The sequence below is a fragment of the Callithrix jacchus genome, chromosome 1 (genome assembly GCF_049354715.1).
Source record: "Callithrix jacchus isolate 240 chromosome 1, calJac240_pri, whole genome shotgun sequence".
Classification (NCBI taxonomy): domain Eukaryota; kingdom Metazoa; phylum Chordata; class Mammalia; order Primates; family Cebidae; genus Callithrix; species Callithrix jacchus.
Genome location: NC_133502.1, coordinates 155,328,076 through 155,349,380, shown reverse-complemented (window position 1 = coordinate 155,349,380; position 21,305 = coordinate 155,328,076). Strand labels below are relative to the sequence as shown.

At 40.6% G+C, this 21,305-nt stretch overlaps 1 protein-coding gene across 13 annotated transcripts in view; it reads right to left on the bottom strand.

Moving 5' to 3' along the window:
* Nucleotides 1-21,305, bottom strand: part of ZNF462 (zinc finger protein 462) — a 156,429-nt gene that overhangs the window by 31,512 nt on the left and 103,612 nt on the right. For all 13 annotated transcript variants that reach the window (XR_013535802.1, XR_013535803.1, XM_035253893.3 and 10 more), the window contains exons 8-9: nucleotides 10,340-10,607; nucleotides 8,392-8,528 (exon numbers count right to left, since the gene is read on the bottom strand). Coding sequence is in view for 11 of the 13 variants with exons in the window: in XM_035253893.3 (XP_035109784.3) it covers nucleotides 8,392-8,528; nucleotides 10,340-10,607 (405 nt within the window). In the remaining 2 variants the exon portion in view is untranslated. The remainder of the gene's footprint in view (nucleotides 1-8,391; nucleotides 8,529-10,339; nucleotides 10,608-21,305) is intronic.

The window sequence follows — 21,305 nt, the reverse complement described above, 5'->3', positions numbered from 1 at the left end:
TTTGGAACAGGATAATTCTTTGTTGTGGGGAGCCAGCCTGTGAATTGCAGGATGTTTAGCCTCCACTCACTAGGTGTCAAATGCACCCCTTCTCTCCAGCAGTGACAACCAAAAACGCCTACAGACTAACACTCTCTGGGGAAGCAAGACTGACCCCAGTTCGGAACCACTGCTCTAAGCAAAGTTCCAGGCATTAACTGCAACTACTCTGGGTAAGGTACTCACTGACAGAACCCATGAACAAGCTGGTGTCAAAAGCAAGAGATGGGGAGGGCAGGCTGAATCAGGGGAAATTCCCCCTATGCTGGGGATATGCCTTTAGACCGTGTAAGTTGGTGGGAAGTGTTGACATGAACCTTACTGGCATCTTCCTTGGGGCTGCATCCCCCTTGCTCTCCCTATCTTTGTTCCTGATTTACATGTTGTCATCTCTACTGCTTCTACTTTCATTCTTTGGCTTTGCCCTGTCCTGCCTGCCTTGGTTCTGTTGACCTCTGCAGAGATGAAGAACAGCCAGGTATCGTTTTCCATATAATGATGTCCCACACACCTCAAAGACAGTCATTCAGTGACTCTCCAGTCTTCACTTCTCCACAATCAATAATCGGTTCTTTCAAACTTTTATGAGTCTCCTTTTCAATTCCTCTACCACTTTGGTTAGTTTTCTTTGCAGTTTCCAATTTCACTATGTGTGTCCATGTGAATTTTACATAAAGTCGTGAACAGTCAGAATGAGGTTCACACAATGATTAATGTAACACCACTGCAGTCTATTAAGTGCTCTCTAAGGTTCAAGCAGCATTAGGTGTTCTGCCCTTGATAGAACTTTTTACACTCATAACACCCTGCAAAGTCAGTTCTATTTCCTCAGTCTGTTGATGTGGAAACTGAGAACTGATCAATTAAGCTACTTCCTCAAAGTCACACCTCTAGCTCAGCACAAAGCTGTGACCTGGGAGCACAGGTCTTCTGATCTCTGCCAGGGCACCCATCCTGTACCCCTGATAAGAACTCTCTAGTATGTATTTATGTGCTTATAAGCCTTTCATTCATAGTATTTAAAAAATGCAAAAGCTACAAATTTCTAAGGTAACCCTTTTCTATGAATGTCTTTCAAGCATCTTCTATACTTCTGAGGAAAGGGTCAAGTCCCTGCTTAACTTAGTCTGAAATCTGGGACTTGCCATTTCCAACCTAAGACATTGCCAGTGTAACAAATCTCCTAATTATATGAGTTTTTAACTAAGATATTAATTTTAGAAAAAAGTTAGCTTTTTCCCCTTTCTAAACACATGGTTAACATGACCAAGATAAAAATAAAAAAGACAGATTTTAAAAGGTGGGCAAATGACTGACAGCATTTTCTGAATGAGGTCATTCATTCTTGAGGCAAATGAAGGGCATAAAAGTTAAAAACTGGAATGTTTCCAGGTATAAACTGGGCTCTGCCTTGGTTACAGAAGCTCAGTGCTCAGGGCTTTTTCTAAGGGGGCAGTGACAACTGTGGGTCTTTTTGACTTCACACCTCTCAAAATTACCTTGGGTGACAACTCAAGGCCTGAATCACACTCATTGTGACTCAGCTTCTAGCACTGGCTGAAAAAATATTATGACTTCTCCAGTTCGACTACAAGATGGATTGTGTCTCTCATCTCCTCCTACTCAAAAGATGCTTGGTGCTGCAGCAGGACATAAAACCGAAGAGGTTGGGCCTGAGAGTAATGTCACATTGTAGCACATGTGTACTAAGGTGCAACAAGAGCTGAGACTAGCACGCTGTCAAGCCTCCACGGAGGTGAGTGGAAAATTCTGCAGAGTTGCAATACAGAGGGTTCGATTCTGCTCAAATAGGCAAGAAACCATACCACTGCAGAGCCCAGATTTATCAAGCAAAAATCTTTCCTGAAAGGCAGACCAAAACTTAGGTGGGTTTCCTTCCCAGAACATGCAAAGTCTAAATGAAGCAATGAGATTGGAAGTTCTTCACTCCACCAAAACTCTGAGTGCAAATTGGTATGTTAGAGGACTGAGTCCCTCTTTGCACCAAAGCAAAGAAGTGACAAAGGCTGAGTATTAGAGAAACTTTATTTTTTTCGAGACAGAGTCTTGCTCCGTTGCCAGGCTGGAGGGCAGTGGCACAAGCTCGGCTCACTGCAACCTCTGCCTTCCGGGTTCAAGCAATTCTCCTGCCTCAGCCTCCCGAGTAGCTGGGACTACAGGCACGTGCCGCCATACCCAGCTAATTTTTGTATTTTCAGTAGAGACGGGATTTCACCATGTTGGCCAGGATGATCTCGATCTCTTGACCTTGTGATCCCCCTGCCTCAGCCTCCCAAAGTGCTGGAATTACAGACGTGAGCCACCGTGCCCGGCCAGAACCTTATTTTTAAAGTATCAATCATCCCCAAACATGGCCATAAACAGACGCACATAAACACAAGCAAAACAGCTCCTGGTAGGAAGTATGAGGTTTTGATGTTAGCTAGGCTGCCATCCTCAAGGTAGAAGGAACTGGAAATGGTACCTTTAACTCTACCAGGCAGAGGTATTTGGGGAAGTTGAAAGGAAACATTTTGTTCAGTAATTTCACTGAATAAAATTAAAGATTGGCAATCTCACTGTAGACTTTATTCTCAAGAAACATGATACTAATCAGATAAATTACGGGAGATTACTTCCATTCCAAAGGCTCCCACTTGCAAGGTTCAGTTAAATTCAGCATTTGTCTATGTATTAGGAAACGGAAACTTTAATACACCAATTCAACACTCATAGCAGTGATTGCATGGCTCCAAAATTACAATGTAAATATTTGGCAAAACTGTGTTTCATCCCTAAAATCTGTGGCCAGTTTTTAAGGCTCACTATGGATGTGCAAGGTACATACATCAGGGCAAAGCTATGCATGAAACACTGTGCTTCCAATGGTGATCAATAGAAATACCCTCATGAAACTATTTATTCACCTTTTTCGTCTCTCTTCTCATTCAAGTTCAAATTCCCTCTATGTGCAAACCTTGCCTGTCTCTTCATGGCTGTATCCCTACAGCTTAAAACAATACTAGAGCTGTCTCCTCTAGCTGCCCAAGACGCCAAAAGAAAAAAAAAGCCAAGGGGAAGAAGATGGCCTTGGCTCCTCTGTCATGAATAAGCAGGCCAAGAGAGTGGTGAATCCCCTGTTTGAGAGAAAGGCTTAAGAAGGTTGGTATAAGAACCCCCAGCCCCAAAGGGACCTTAGGCCCCCTTTGTCAAAGGTCCCCACCACATCTGGATATAGCGGTAAAGGGCTACCATATAAGCAGCTAAAACTGCCTCCTGTGATTAACCAGTTCACCCAGGACTTGGACCCCAACCTATTCAACTGCTTAAGCTGGCTAGAGACAAAGCAAGAGAAGAAGAAAAGATTGTTGGCTTGGTTGAGAAGAAAGCTGCCAGCAAAGGGAATGTCCCCATGAAAAGGCCACCTGTCCTTCCAGGAAGGGTTAATACTGTTATCACCTCAGTAGAGAACAAGCTCAGCCAATGGTGACTGCACATGATATGGATCCCATGGAGCTGGCTGTCTTCCTCCTTGCCCTGTGTCCTAAGAAAGGAGTCCCCGACTGTATTATCAAGGTAGGATGGACAAACTGGGCTGTCCAGTCCACAGGGAGATCTGTACTACTATTGCCTTTGCACAGGTTAACTTGGAAGATGAAGGAGCTTTGGCTAAGCTGGTAGAAGTCATCAAGACCAATTTCAATGACAGATAGGAAGAGATCCCTCATCACTAAGAAGTCGACGTCCTTGGTCCAAAATGTGTGGCTTGCATTGCCAAGCTGTAAAAACCAGAGGCCAAAAAACTTGCCAATTAACTGAGTTAAATGTACACTGTAGAGTTTTCTGTACATAAAAATAATAAAAAATCACCTTAAAAAAGCCAAAAACAAAACAATGCTGGCATTTAGTGGGTGTTCAATAAATATTTGTTGCATGAATGAAAACATACCAAAAGTCCTACCACTGACTTCATCCTTGAAACAAAAGTTCAGGGCTTAATTTTTCCCTAGTTAAACTCTTCAAATCATGGCCAATCTCGCCAACTGTTGATCTGACCCGAGTTACTATTTCCTGAATGTGATGGGTCTACCAATCCTTTGCTTCAACCTTTGCTAAATTAGTATTCAATGAGTGTCTCACCAGTAACCTGATCAGAATTTGTCCTGGCTTCCCGTCTGTCTACTGACTAAAGTTCCAACTTCTATATTAGTATCCAAGCGCTTTGTACTTTGGCCAGAACATACTTCTCTGGTATGCTTCCCATTCTCTTCAGGACCTTGGAAATGTCTAATGCTGTTCTGCAAACACACAAACACATCTTGCTGCCACTCACCTCCAAGGTTTATTAAATCGTCTCTTCCCTCATGTAGTGGGTTGAAGAGTGTCCCCCATTAAACTTAAGTCTACCTGGAACCTCAAAATGAGACTTTATTGAAACATAGGGTCTTTGCAGATGCAATCAGTTAAGGCCACACTACATTAGGGCCCTAAATCCAATGACTGGTGTTTGTATAAGAAGAATGGAGGGCACAAAGGGCTACACACAGGGAAGAAGCCACATGAAGATGGAGACAAAGACGGGAGTGACACAGCTATAAGCCAAGTGGTGTCAAGGAATCCTGGGAGCCATCAAAAGTCAGAAAGAGGCAAAGAAGGATCCTTCTCTTGTGCCTTCAGAGGGAACACAGCCCTACTAACACCTTGATTTCAGATTTCTAGCTTCCAGAACCGACTGTGAGAGAATACATTTCCATTGTTTTAATACACACAGTTGGTGGTCACTTGTTATAGTAGCTCTTGGAAACTAATACACCCTGCCTTAAGGCTTCTCTGCCTGTTGAAATGTTGCCATGGCTCAGTTTGAAAGCCACCCCTCTCTACTACAAACACATACTTATCACTCACTGTCTTGTCTATACTATGAACATGCTCATCTCCTTGAGGAGAGTGGGTACTGGGTCTTATGTTCCCCATTTTGCCCCTCCAGCCCCTCTGATAATTCTGTCCTTGGAACAAGCAAATAATGAATGTTTGCTGAACATATGAGTAAACATCATACTCTTTTCACTATGGCCAACATAAGTACCTGATTAATTCACATTCAGATTTCTTCCCATGAGTGAAGTAGATTCTCTCTCTACTCAAATATATCCATTTATAAAGACCAAAAGCAATGGAAACTCTATTTTTGTCAGCAGTAGCTCTGTCTCTGGGCCAGTTCAAAAGTTGGTTTTCTTGCTTTTCATCCCACATACTTTAATTAACTAAGGCTTCAGAAAGATCTTGTACTTGGACCCGAGAGATCAAGGATGTTTATTCACGCACAGAGCAGGAAGAGGACAGGTGCAGAAAGAGCCACATCTTGTTGCTTTGAGATCAGCCCCAATTCAAAACTGCAAGGCAGACACCCAACCCTGTTTCTTGACTTGTCAAGGTCAGCTTCCCACTGAGCTGCCATTTTGAGTAGAGATGGACACCAAACCCAGGCTGGGACACAGATGGTAGGTACAGCTGTGCTGAAGCACTCCACTGCCTGTGGATCCGTGGTCTTCCCCTCTGACCTCCAGCCCCTCTGATAATTCTGTCCTTGGAACCAGCTACCACAGCTACTAGAACACTCAGCCAGGTGACACTACCTCTCCCAGGGGGAGAGAGTGATGCCTGGTGGTTGAAGGCAAGAGCTGTGGGTCAGACTAGGCTGGGTTCAGAGCCCAGATAGATTACTTAGTAGACATTGCATCTTCGTCAAGGTATTGGCCTTTCTGAATCCATTTATTTCTTCATCATGGGGGATAACAGCCATCCACCACATAGGGTTTTGTGAGAATTCTATAAAATGACATTTTGTAAAGTACTTAGTACATTACCTGCTACCTAGGTAAACAACCAGCAATAGTTACCATTGTTATTATTAATGTTGTCATTATTACTATTAATCCTCAAATGCTCATGTTCATTTCAGATGGATGTTTTCTGACCTTGATAAGGACTCTGAAAATGATCTTTACAAGTAAACAGAAGAGACCACAATTAACCAGTGAAAGGTAATGTGATGAGACATGGGATCAAAGGAATGGAACTGACTCATAGCTTCACTGCTTACCAGTTAGGTGACTCTGGGTAAATGATTCCAGCTCTCGTGGGCCCTGCAAAACTTACTATTGTATTTACGGTGGGCATAATATGCACTATACATTATACATCATTTCTTCAGGAGAACCCACTAGACAAATTCCTGTAGGTTTCAGTGTTTAGGATTCCTGAAAATTTCCTGAACAACATTTCAAAAAATGCCTAACAAGTTCTTGAAATCTGGTTGCTTCCATGGTTTTCTTTTCTACCACGGTAGGCAAGGAATCTTAGGGCCAAATCTGCAGCCCACTATGAACAAGTGCATGGCACCTCATGGTACCCATTGGGCATCCAAACTCCCAGGTAGCTTTTTAATACTTAGAGGTGAACTTTCCACTAGTTTTCCCTTATTTTGCATTTATTCCAATTACCTCATTTGTTTTTTAATCCTATAGTCCTGCACAGACGTCTTAAAGATATCTTAAAACCTTTGTGAAATGAAGTAGACAGCATTTCATTAAATTTAAAAAACGCAGTTTGTCTCAGTCTCCAGTTTCTCATGCATAAAATGGGAATACGAGTAATAGTATCCTTCACGATGCTGCTGGAAGATGAACTGACTGTGCGTGTAAGCGGCACTTTGTGGAGCGTAGAATGCTATGGGAGTATTTGCGGTCTTAGTGTTTAATCTCTCTTTGCTTCCCCCATTCTTGTGCTCTCAGCTCAGGGAGGGAAAGTCATTGAGCTTGTTAGGCATCAAAGCTTGGTTCCTGCCAGGCAGCAATATGGGAAAAGAAAGGAACCAACCACAGAAAGTGAAGACTCGCCGTGTCTGTTTGCTCGGCAGCAGCCCTACTGATGGCTCCTTACCAAGCTGTGATAGGGCACTGAGCCACTGAAACACATGGGCTGGAGGACCGGAAGCCAGGTGACTGAGGCAGAACACCAGGCGGGACCACTCGGGCCAAGAATTCCTGCCTAAATATTCCTACGCTCCTTCTCCCAGCTTGCAGGTGGACATCCTAGCCAGCAACGATCGTATGTCTCATTAGAGTGCAAGGGGGAGGAGGGAAATCTGCACGTGTTAAATGTCCAGCCTTCCACTGAGTTTGCACAGACATGGGTGAGTATGTCACAAATGTATTGGCCAAAGGCAATGGCTCAGGGGAAATGTGAGACGTGTTGCAAATGTCCCCCAAATCCTCAGCATTTCAGAGTGAGTGACATCTCAGCAAGACAAGAGATGACACTCATTGCTTTTGAGGCATATGTGACAAATATTGAAAGGCGTTCTAAGAGGCAAAGGAAGGAAGATAGGCGGGAAGAGGAAGAAAAGAAGGGATGGAGAGAAAGAATGAAGTAGATGGAAAGATTATAGAAACACCAATCAAAATTGCCCCTGAGCACTCCAGTAATCTTCTATCCACCTGTGGCTTGAATCTTTTCAGGACAAAGCAGATTTTACATAAACATATTTTTCCTTCCAGTGCAAAGGAAGCCTGGTGTTTAACTATGTTTTAATTGGCCAAGGGTAAATGCAACTCAAAGAAAGACCAAAGTGGACTTAAAAGAAGTATCACTGTTTATCAGCAGAAACCAACATTTATGGAACAGTCTTACTGCATCCATTACGAAAAACCACTGGACACTTTACCCATTATCTCATAGGTACAAACATCTCTTTTAATGGATGGAGAGGTTAAACACAGTAAGCTCTAAAACCAGAATTTAAATCCAAAGCCCATGAATTTTTCTAATTATTATTAGAATATATAATATAGACTATTAGAATGTGTAACATATATTATTTTAAAGAATTCTCTCTCCCTCCAACCATTTCAAGGGAAGTTCCACGTTCTGCTTTGGAAATCATTTTGGTCTTCTTCAAAGAATCTCTCACAACCAATAAGAGAGCTCTTCACATTTGCTTTTACCTACCCATTTGTTTTTTGTTCATTCCTTCTGTGCAGTCTACATAAGGCTGTGGGTGGCAGAGTTTTCAGAATGTACAAATCCCCCATGCTGGGAAGCCCTACAGAAGTGTTCACTGCAGAATCCATCACCTTTACCTCCCTCCAGGTGGAGGAAATACTCCCAGCAGGAAGGTGTTTTTACCCTGTTGGCTGTCACAGCGGTTATCACTGTGGTTTCTTGCTCGAAGAGAAGGTGAAGAACAAGGAACAGGTGCTACTGCCACTCTGAGAGAGCATCCCTAGAAGGCCATCCCTGCTACCTGCCCACCCTGCCCCGCATCCAAGAAAACCAAGTTACAAAGGCTACCTCGGTGCAGCACGATATGGTCGATCATGTTGCGCTTGTATTTGGTGTGATAGAGACAGAGAGGACAGCGAAGATCTTTGGGGCCCTCCTCAGGAACCGCCGAATGCCCAGCTTCCACATGCATAGTAAAAGCAGATCTAGGAGAGAGGTTGGGGAGAGAGGTGATACGTGTGACCAGGGATCATTGCATTTTCACATTTCCTGCTGGCAAACCTATTATATGTGCTGAAGTGTGGCTCTCCTGCTTGTGGGGCTAAAAAAAAAAAAAAATTTGTTAATCATGTTTATTGACCACTCAGAAACTTTGTCACTAAACTGGTATCTGAACACTGTCAAATGCTGGTAACTTCTTTTTGGAAACTGTACCACTTGGCTGGGTTCAGAGCTTAGTTTGAAAAGAAAAAAATTCTCCAAACACTTTATTCTTAGAAATTAAAAATTGTCTATTAAGAGTATGAAGACAAAATCCCAAACAAGGAACTATTTTTCATCATGTTTGGGAGAAGAGAGACTATTTTAAAGCTAGGTTGACTTACAAACTGCCTGTATAAATAAGTCGGGGAGGACAAGTTGTCCAGGATGTCAATCATCATGACTGATGGTTAGGTAAACTAAGAGTTGTACCAGCCTAAAAGTGGAATGGTACTGCTGCCTCTTCTTCCATCCTTTTCAAATTTTCAGAATTTGCAAAGCCTAAAATGGATAAAACCAAGACTTTAATGGGCAGGGACCCCTTCTTATGAACCCAAGTGCTGCTCTCTGGACAAAGTGTATGTCTGTCTGTTGGCCCTTGCTATCTGGGTCCTCTAGCTTTCTCTCAGTACCAAATAACACACGTATTTATCTGAAAAGTAATTGGAGCAAGTTAATAGAGATAGAACACATATTCCATATCAAATCCCAGCTACTATGATGCTGGTGGGAAAGAAACTTCTTCTAATTTGTCTTTTTCTTTGGACATGAAGCCTACTTTCCACAGCCCCTCTGTGTGAAGTATGTATTGAAGTAGTCTAAGGCTTAGATCCTAATTATAAGAGTAGAAACTAATAGCTTTATATCTAATGCTAGCTTTCTACCTATATTATTACACTTAGTAGTGTTTGCTTTGTGCCAGACACTATTCTAAGCACTTCAAGATACACTGGTTCATTTATTGCTCACAAGAGCCCTATGATGTAGGTACTAGTATTATCTTTATTTTATAGTAAGGAAATAGGGACACAGAGAGGCTTAGTGACTTGTCCAGAGTCACCCAGGTAGTCAGGCTCCACACTCTACACCTGTAACCACTAACCTAAACACTATCTCCCAGGATGAGATTCAATTGCAGAAATTTAGATGACATCATAGGAAGCATTCCATTCTTTAACTGAGTTCATCATTTCCGTCATCCACAGGAGCAAGGGTGACTTTTTCTAGATTGGAACAATCTCTCTAAGATTGTTCAAGTGTAGTCTTAGAAGTGCTGGGGTCTTGATTTTCTATGTATCTTTCAACACTATGATCTTAAGAATGAAAGAATTTTCTATCAGGGGAGCAGGGAAGACACTACTGCCGGATGTTTTCTCTTTTGACTTTGACTTTGCTTCCAAGAACATACTTTTTTTTCCCCCAAAGCTAAAAAAAGGAGAGGAGACAGTTCTCTGAAGGGAAACACCACTCCAAGCATGGGAGGAAATCATTTGCTTCAATCTCACACTGCTTTGGAGCCCATGTGCTCCAATTTTAAAACTCACTTGTTCTGATCTAGCTCTTCATCCCTTCCCAAATCCCAAAGCAGTCTTCTGAAACTAGCCCCCTTCCATGAAGCCTGGATCCAACCCCTACATCATCTGCATGGGCAGGGCCTCCCATAAGCTCCAAGTAGGAAAGTGTAAGGGAAGCCTGCAGTGAGGGGTGGAGCAGGGGCAGCCACCTTCTTTCCACAGCTGTTCATTACATCACTTACTTAAAGCCTGTGTAAAAGGAGCAGTCTTTGCACTTGAAAAGCTTCTTCCCACCATGCTTATCCCGGTAGTGGCGCCTGATGCTCTGGATGTAGCCGGAGGAGAATTCACAGAATTCGCAGTGAAGCACGGCTTCGGTTTTCTGCTCAGTGCCAGCAGCAGCCCCAGAAAGAGGCACAGGGCTAACACGGCTATTATTTCTTGCCAGGGCAGCTGACTGATAGTGGTTCAACTGCTGCTGAACATCTGGGGGCTCTGAATATGATGAGTCTGTGAAAAGATGGGGAAAATGACACAGGGCACAGAGACCAGAGTAGAGGTTCGATGCTTGAAATCCCCTGACATCAGGTTTCTTTTCTTCCTCCAGCTTTACTAAGGTACAACTGACAAATAGAAATTGTTTATATTTAAGGTGTGCAACATGATGACTTGATGTATGTATCCATTGTGAAATGATGACCACGATCAATTTCATGAACATATCCATCCCCTCACAGTTATCATTTGTAATGTGCAGGGAGCACACATAAGACCTACTCCCCAAGCAAATTTCAAGTAAACCACACAGTATTATAAATTACAGTCATCATGCTGCACACTGGATCCCCGGAACTTAATAATTTTGTAACTGAAAGTTTGCAATTCTTGACCAACATTAGTTTTTAGTTTTTTGTTGTTGTTTGTAAGAGGGATGATGATGATTCCATCTTTTATCTTCATTTTCCTTCTACAACACAGATCTGGGGAATGCATGTCAGGAGGAACTATCACCTCTTTTAATCTGACTTTGATGGCTCATGGTATTTAAAAATAAAATGTTGAGGTTAAAGGTTTTAAAGCATAGGAAGAAAGTAAACTGTTTGTTTGTTTTTAAACGAAATCGCAGCATGGCAACAGGTTGCTACAGAATACCCGTCTTTGTAGGTGAGATAAATAAACCCACCTAATGTACACAGGAGTCTACACAAGAAGGGAAAGGACATGATGCAGTATCTCCTCCTTTGCAGCCCAGATTTTTTCAAGCCAACCAAGTTTTTTAAAAAATTAGTCTTTAACAGAAATGCTCAAGTACAAGGCACTCACACAAATATAAAAATGTTTTATGCCTTCACACTCAAGTGATTTAAATTTTAAAATATAAAAATCCAATATCGTTCTCCTGGAATGGATGTTTAAAGCTTAGTCAGCATTAAGATGGAGATTTATTCATAAATCCCATTAAAATGAAATTCCAAACAAGTTTCCCTGAAAGGTATTTTAAAGTTTGCGATTCTGAGGAAAACGTCGGAAATGACAGGCACAAATCTTAACCCTGAGAAGCTTCAATGGTATGTGGTGGAGAAATGTGATCTAGGAGGGAGGAGGGGAAATCTCAGAGTTTCTTCTCTGAATTAAAAAAAGGAGAGAAAAGTAAAAAAATAAACAAATAAAAAGGTTACGGGAGAGAGAAAGTAAAAGGTCTTGAACCTTTTTCCAACATGCTGCTTTCAATGTGGAGGTTAGAAATTCAACAACATTGTCCTATATAACCTACAGCTGCCTATGAATGACACAAATGAAGTCCATGAATACCACACGGATGAATTTCAGTGTAACTTTCCTTGAAAAGAAAACAAAGGGCTCTTTTCTTAAGCCTTTCAAAAAGCAGGGGGAAAGGGGATAGAAACTGTACAAGCCTCCTCCTGATTTGATGGACACTTAATTTTCCAAAGCATAATTCCCTAAGGCAGGACATGGAGGAATTCTCTAAAACCCATATTTGATGAAACCAGCAACCATCCCATCAGCCTCTTCGAACAGGAAAACAAAAGCAGAGCAGCCTCCCTGATTGCTGGGCCACCGCCTGTCTGCAAAATACTCAAATATCTTCCCCTTCTTTTTCTTCTCCCCGCCTCCTCAATTCATATTCCTCAAGATTGAGAAGAAAACCCTTTGGAAATTGTTAACAAACCTGCCACACACACAAAAATAAAACAAAAGGAAACTTGAACAATCTCTCCAAGCCTCCATAGGTTCATTACCAGGTGTAAACGGAAGACAAAGGAAGAAAGGGAATGACAACTGAATTCATTTTACCCAGTTCTTTTATCTCCTTTTTCTTTATTCCTCTACCCTAGCTGATGAACCCACTCTGGATCACAATAATGCAATTGTCAACTTCTCATTCTTTCTTTCAATAGCAGGTTTGTTTACCATTTCATGGATTGTTTGAGATGTTTTCTATTTAAGCCCTCAAGTCTAGTTTCTGCTTGAAATATACGCACAATGAAGCACAAAACACACTCCACCTCTCTTGTTATCAGTCTTGAGCTGTATGTTGAGCACTGTCAGCCAGTATTCCCAGATAGCTTCCATCCTCTTGGTAATGTTGGTCCTAGTTTGCACTCTTAGCTCTGCCGAACAGAAGTTCTATAACAAACAAAGCCAAAGCCAGGTCCTGCTGGCCTGTAATCCGTCCATCATCCAGAAATCCACCCAGAGACCAAACCAAATATCCCAAGTCATGGTCTAGGTCCTAATAAGGAGTCACAGTCCCCTCCACAACAAGGCACATCCCTGGATCTCCCAGATTAGTATGGAGGCTGGCAGTCATCTCAGACACCAGGTACTTGACATCTTCAGTCCCTTTCTAGCAAAACTATAAAGAAATGAACAGCTCCCAGCCAGATGATGAGCCAGATGAATGCACCTCCCACACCTTCCATCCACCCCCAACTCAACACATGCACTAATCTGTCAGACAGACCCCCTTCAAGGACCCCAATCTCTTTTAGTTAACACATTTTTATCTTGTCTCTAGGGCCTACTGCATATTATTTCATCCACCTCAAAAAACAAATTCTAAATTTTAACTCTGGTATTTATACAGTACGGAAAACCTGAAGAAATAAAAATGCAAGAAGTCACGGAAAAAGCATTCCAAGAAACAGAGGCTCATCACCCTTCTCAAATGGCAGTGCAGAAGGAACAGCTGATGTGTCCATGTCATAAATTCCTTTCTTTTTTCCTCCTGGTGAAAATCAGATGGACAGGTTTATTGACAAAAATAAGCAAATCCCATCATTTATGATACATGTGGAATAATGCCCAGGTTACAACTTATTGGATTTTTCTTAGGGCTTTTCTTTCCTCTTTGCTGCCAACATTCTCAATTTTGCTCTCGCTCACGTGGAATTTGTGAATAATGTAGGATTTTAGCACTTTTGGCACTAAAGTGATAAAGACATGAGTGTGTATCATTCTACCAATCCTTAAAAAGCCCACTTGCTAAGCTACATAAAATTCCTGTTTGTTCATGAAGCATTGGCCTGAAGAGCAGGGAAGAGGTCATTTTGCGCCCAGGTTAGAAAGGCAAACAGACTGTTAGCTGTGAAGGGCACGTCACATAAGTTAAAAATCATCATTAAGACTATTTTCTTTCATTTTGAGCTTAAGGAAAGAAAGGTTAAAAATATCCCTGTGTTGGGAGACTCAGACTTCTGGTCATGGGGAAATGCAGCAGCTGAATCACATGGATGTGAATTCAGTGGGAAGTTCTGCAGCCAACTGCAGCTCATACAAATTACATCTTTATCACCTGTATGGCCAGTGGTATCTACAATGAAACCAACAGAAAAGACTAAAGTGGTCCACCTTAAAAGCAGGTCATGGCTTAGCATCATCATATACTGCCAACCAACCAACCCACCCACCCTGACACATGCAGTCTGAGAAAAGAGTTTTATTCTCTGACTTGTGACTTTAATTACATGCAAAGTTTTAGAAATGAAATTATAATGTATAATTATAGTTATAAAATAAATTTAATTAAGTTATATGGAGCTCTCTCCAGTTTGTAAGGTAGCATAAGAAATGAATTAAAATCAGGATCAAGCTAGAATTTTAGCACTGATGGTCAACGTGCCTATAGGATTTAGAATTCGTTCAGAAGCCAGCAATTAATTCTCAGATCTATGGTGTGTGGTCTAATTGGGTTTACATCTCAATTTTCCCAATGAGGTAGCTGAAGCTGAGGATGGTTGGTCACACAGATACAAAGAAGCAGGGGTAGGATTTGAACAAAGACCTGTCTGATTATAAAGTCTGAGTCTTGTGTCTTAGGCATCTGTACTCAATGGTGACCTCTAGGGTTCTCTGATACAAATCAGGGGAGCCAGAAAGAACATGAGAATTCTCTCAGCAATAAACACATAGTAGAAAGGAAAGGGAGAAAGTGATAGAAAGGTTGAAAGAGTTAAGAAAATAACATTAGTCATGCCTGTAATCCCAGCACTTTGGGAGGCCGAGGCAGGTGGATCACAAGGTCAAGGGATCGAGACCATCCTGGTCAACACGGTGAAACCCTGTCTCTACTAAAAATACAAAAAATTAGCTGGGCATGAATAATCCCAGCTACTCAGGAGGCTGAGGCAGGAGAATTGCCTGAACCCAGGAGGCGGAGGTTGCAGTGAGCCGAGATCACGCCATTGCACTCCAGCCTGGGTAACAAGAACGAGATTCCGTCTCAAAAAAAGAAAATAACATTAGAACAGATGCAAATGAAAACAACAGACAGAAAATAACATTAAAATGAATAGGGAAGAAAACACTAACATTTTGAAGCATTATGAAAAAAAAATAAAGCAAGACTCAAAGAAAAGAAAAAGATTATCTGAAATTTCAAAATGCTTATAAAAACAAAATAAAATAAGGGACCACACAGGAGACATTTCTAGAAGCGTGTTGTGAAGATAAGCCCTGCAAATACCCAGAACTGGAAACCTGTCTGTCTAAATGTCATGCTTTAGTTAGATGCTTGATGAATTGTCCTTAAATAATAACACTATAACATTTCTCAAGTGGGATTTGGCTGGGAAAAGAAAGATACACAAATGCAAATGAGAGATGGGTGCTTTTTCATGGCTCTTGAACAGCTCAGGATTTCAAACCAGGTAAGGGCTGAATTTGCAAGGGGACATCCTAACTCTCTCATTTTTCATGTTCCTGGAGAAACTGGAAATTTTTTGCTAATTCCAGCTCTCCAGAATAACAGTTTGAGTTGTTTCGATTTTCTTCCCTTTTTTCTCCAAAACTTAGCCAGCACAGAGACAATCACAAGAAATTTGACTTTATAAAGGCAAACGACAAATAAATTGACTATAAGCCCGAGAGAATGAGACTTTGAGTATTCACAGTTCCGATTCCACAACATTTAGTTAACATGATCCTAGTGCCAGGCTATGTGCTGGCTCTGGGGATTCAAAGTCATAGAGGCCTTCTCCATGTCTAGCAAACTTACCCCACTGTTTGAAGAAATAAAAGAGGCAAAGAGAACAAATGAACAGTAACAGGAGAGAGCAGCTATTGTAAGATTAAGGAAGACACAAGGAAGAATAAGAGTCAATTGGGCAGCAAATTGTAGAAGCTGCAGAGGACAGCCCCTTGCATGCCCTAAGTGATACAAAGAGGAAGCTGTGCCAGAGAAGTTTTCTGCAGCTCTGCATAGAGAATATGAGTGAGGGTGAAAGGGAGCAGAAGTAGCTTGGTGCCAGCAACTACATTTAATTATATTGAGCTAGATTTTCATGCAGACCCGGAAGATAGGCTTGTTGGTCAGTGTGAATCAAGTACCAAGAAAAAAATAAAAGACAAGGAATTTTAGGTAAGCAAATTTTAGAGGTAGCCAAGGGGCAAATGATTCAATTATACCCATTCATTCAGCAAATATTTACTGAGCATTTAAGTAAATAGGAGAGACCCTGCTCTGGGACAGTAAGACTTGAGTCCTGACCTCAAGCAACTGACTTTCTCAGACAAACATGTGAATAATTGATTGTAATACAATGTAAACAAAATGTTCTAATAGAAGTATTTATAAAGAATCAGGAGAAGGAAGAAAAAATCAGCAGTACCTTGTGCCTGATACAATGTGGGAGTGAGAGAGATGGAGAGGGGATGTCAAGAGAACGATGAGTGTCCATTAATAAATATAACTAGTGTAATTAGTGTGTTAATTAATGAAATCAACACTAGACAAGCAGCTACCTAAATGTAGCTACACCTCCCACTAATGTAGCTACATTATGTAGCTACAACCCACTACACCTCCACCTTAAGTCATACATTTTGGAGAAACTAAACAGAAATTCAACAACTACATTATTATCACAATGAAAAAAAATGACTTAATTCCCCTAGGGTAAAGAAATGAGTCTGAACAGAAAAACATGTACATCAGAGGGTGGGGTAGGTTGTGTAAGGGACAATTTAAAATTGCCAAGTTCTAAAATAGCATAGGAAGTCCAAATAATAGGTGGATTGTAATTTTCTTCCAAAAAGCAGACTATTTAGCAACTAACGGTTGCTAGCATGAGCAATCAGAAACAGAATATTATCTGTGGGTAACTTAAAATAGTGTAAATGCCCAAAGTGAAGAAGTTGAGGGAGAACCCAAATAAGCTAGAAGTATAGACCATTATTTCTAATCAATAAATAATAGAAAATTTGAGGAAGTCACATAGCAAAGGTAAGAGAGCAGCTACAAATATACTTTATTTAACAACAGGAAACTTGTAGAATGGCATGCAACTTCTATTATACAACTGCTAATAAACTTAGGCAAAGAACAAAAATAATTTGAGTATTTTCATGTATGCGACAGTGATCCAGGAATCTGTAGTGACCAGATACAGAATTCTGCAATGGGAAATCTACTGAGCTTTGTGATCATCTGACTCTTCATCTAAACCTGAAAAGCTGTTCAAGCTTTGTGTCTGATAGAACTTGGCGATTTCAACGTGGCTCCTGAAACTCACCATGTTGAGAACTGATATCATCTTTCCCTAAACATCTCCTTCTGCATTCTGAATGTTGGTGAATGACTGACCACTTTGTTTAAGCTCAAATTGTGAGATTCTTCCTTCAACATTTCAGACTTCTCCCTTTCCTGTGGCAGCACATTTAAACAGGTATCATGCCTCAGAGACATGCCTCATGATCCACCTCCATTTATTTTCTTCCACAGTCCTCCTTCCCCATACCTTGTTCATTCAGGTCCTCCTATCACATATGGGCAACTCTTAAAGCCTCCTGGTCTTTCTTCTTCTAAGATCAATTCTAGTTCAGCCAGCATACACATCATACATAAGTAACATATATTACTCACATATGATTATGATATGACTGTGCCCTATTGGTTAAGAGGAAAGCTCTTCAGTCTGGTCTCAGCCCATGTCTCCAGTCTCACTTCCAGCTAACTTCCAATTCCTTGCACATTCTCTGTAGCGCATCATTGAGGATCCTTGATCCAGCTTACCGGTGGCGCTTTCTCTTCTTTTTCCCTGGCAAATTCCTACCCATCCTTCAAAACTCAGCTGAAACTTCACCTCCTTTGTGAAGATTTTTCCCAACAATCCAAACAGAACTTTTTGCTTTCCTCTATGCTTTGCCAACACATATACGTTGTGATTCTTGCCCTGATCTCATTATACCTCATATTGCGTTTACAAGTCCTCTTAAACAAACTTGGCTAGATCAATGTCTCTGACCTTCAAACACTCTAACCAAAGAAGAACCATGGCAACAGTGGTGTCTAGGATGATGTTGGGAACCATCCTCTAGCAGGTCCATCCACTTCTGCTTCTAGCATTGGACCTAATGCTAACAAGAATCATCAGTTTCATTTGCTCCTAAAGCTTTTTCTACCAGTTATATCTGCTACTGAGTTCATTCAATTTAATTAATATTCTACAAGATAAAATATAGGTATAAAAGTGTTATTTCTCTGAAAGCTATGTGGAATGCTTTGAAAAGACTTGATAAAGTCAAGTTGCTAAAAAAAATTACTGTTAAGTTACATTTTGGCAAGATCAACTATAAAGATTGAGAACATAAAAATCTAGAAGAACTCTGCTCTAAGACTGTTTCACAAATGTCTAAGTTCTCATTCCACTTCAAAGAAATGGAAACGGGAAGTAGCACAATGCAGTGTAGGTTAGTGTGGTTTACGCCAGAGAGAAAACAGGGAACTTCAATCAAAAGAACCAGATTCAAATACTAGGCTTTACCCTGTATCACAATACTGGTGAATAGATGTATTTACATTTTAAATGAAATTAAAATGCTTAAGGCATTTTGAAAAGGATTCCCTAGTTAGACGGTGATTATCAAAAAAAGAAAATAAGTGCTGGCAAGGATGTGGAGAAACTGGAACCCTTGTGTGCTGTTGTCTGGAATGCAAAATGGTACAGTCTCTATGGAAAATAGCATGGAATTTCTTCAAAAAATTAAAAACAGAACTCTCATATGATCGAGCAATCCCACTACTGGGTATTTATCCAAAAGAATTGAAATTAGGATCTTGAAGAGTTATGTACTCCCATGTTCACTACAGCATTATTTACAATAGCCAGGAGGTAGAAACAACCTAAGTGTTCAACATGTGAATGAGAGAAAATGTGTATAACACACACACACACACACACACACACACACACACACACACACAGGAATATTATTTAGCCTTGGAAAAGAAGGAAATCTTGTTATATGCTATAAGCCAGTCACAGAAGGACAAATACTGCATGCTACTTCCATGAGGCACCAAGAGCAGTCAAACCCATACAGACAGTAGAATGGTGGTTGCCAGGGCTGTGGGTAGAAGGAATTAGAGAGGAGTTGTTCTACGGATATAGTTTCAGTCATGTAAGATGAAAGAGTTCTAGAGATCTGCAGTATAACAATGTGCATATAGTTAACAATATTACACTGTATACTTAGAAATTTGTTAAGAGGATAAATTCCCATGTGATGTGCTTTTTACTACAGTAATTTTTTTAGGTGCCTTTAGACAAGAATCTGTTAGGTTCTTTACAAACTTCATCAACTTTAATTATCACCATAAATACTTAATGATTGTACTTAAGAAAATATCCATTAGATTGAATTTGTGGACAACTGTGCTATACAGGCACACAAGGCATTGTTACCGTCAATCTAAAATGACAACCAAGCAGGTCATGTCAGCTCCACAGGAGCAAGGGTTCATGCTGTCTTCTTCGCTGATGTATCCCAATTGCTTAAAGGTGCCTGGAAAGGTACTTAAGAAAATGTTTGCTGGATTGAATTTGTGGACAACTTTCATAACTCCAGGTACATATATATTGTTTTAAGTTACCAAAACAGTGTGTAACACAGAGTTATCAAGATAATTCACAGACTCAAGAAAAGTCTGATTTTAAAATTTTTTCTTGTTTCTATCTGAAGTCCTTTGTACCTTGATTTAATTCCCTTTCTCAAAATACCTATTTCTCAAGTGCTATTAACACTGAGCAGAATTTGACATCCAGAGAAACAACAAAAACCACAAATCACCAATGCAACCTTCCAAGTATTTCCTCTGAAGATCATCAAAAATGTTCTTTATCTATGGGCTATTCCAAAAGAAAATATTTCAGACTAAGCTTTGGAACACAAACCATTTCCATTCCTTCTGGATAGTGTCTAAGGGGGAACATATGTCTCTAAAGGCAGCCACATTATTTTATTTCCTTCTTTTGATTATGCCTTGAAAATCTCCAGGCCAAGAACTCTGGCACCTCCTTGTCTACTGTCATCAGTGGAGCTCTCTGGCCTGGACGCACAAGATTATGATACAATGGCCGGGGTGGGGGGGGACAATGGATGTTGGATGACTATATATAGGAATTCTGGACTTCGTTGTCATGGAGGCAAACGGAAAAACAAACGCCTAATCCTGAAAATAAGGTTGAGGCCAAACTTGAAGGAAACACACACTGAAAACTTCCTGTCATTCTGATGAGTAAAAACAAAACCTTGAAATATGATCAGGGACTAGATTGAGAAAACAAAACAAAACAAAATATTACCCTGCAAAATGACAAAAACACAACAAAAAATGGGCAATCTTTCTCTTGTCTGAGATCGAGTTTCCCATCATACTTAAATTCATTGAAAGCGTTTCTCAAAGGACTTATTTTGTGTGAAGCTGCATGTTTTTTCTTTATATTTTTGAGGAATCCAGGCAGGTGTGACCTGAGGCCAAGGAGGATTCCTGGACTTTTCACTTCACTAGGTCTTATATTTGGGAACACATCCATTTGTCTTTCTGTATTTTTTCTCAATGGCATCACCATTCATTGACCCAGTCAATGAAATTAGAATAAATCATTGATTCATTTCTCTCTTTCATTCTACACATTCACTGAGTCAAAAGCTCTGTTGGTTCAGCTTCCTGAGAAACTCTATCTTTGTGATCCACTCACTAGTCCACTACCATGGCTTTTGTTCAGGCCTTCTTGGTTGCTGTGTGAACTCCTGCAAAATGTTCCTAACTTGCATTCTATTTTCCAGTTTCTTCTCCCCTAACATTCCTTTTTTTTTCTCAAATGCAAATGTCATCATGATACTCACCTTCTTACAGAAATAAGCTCAAACTCCGAACCACGGAGCTCACACTCTCCATCTTCCCAGGCTGATCCTCACTCCCATGCCCACACTGTTCCCATGCTGTGCTTAATGCAAGTCACATACAAGGCTTCTAATATTCACTTTTTATGCATTTTTCCCCTGCATCTTTATACATTCTTGCAATATTTTTCTTATACTTTTCAGTCTGACAAACTCTCACTCATCTTTCAAAATTGAACTCAGTCCAAATTCTGCCGTCACGATGAATGTTTTCTCTGACCTTCTAGATACACTTAGTAAATTCCTCCCTCAGACTCCCCTACTACTACATATCATGCTGTATTGAAGTTAATTTATTTTGCCCCCACCAGACTATGATCTCTTTGAAATTACGTGATCCATCTATTTATCCATTCAAGTAGCCATGTGTCCATCCATCCATCTATATATAATTTTTTTAAGTCAATGTACCCCAGAACCTGGCCTAAAACAAGTGCTCAACAAACATATTACAAACATCCAAAAATTAAAAATAAAATAAAAAAGAGTACTGTTCTGGAA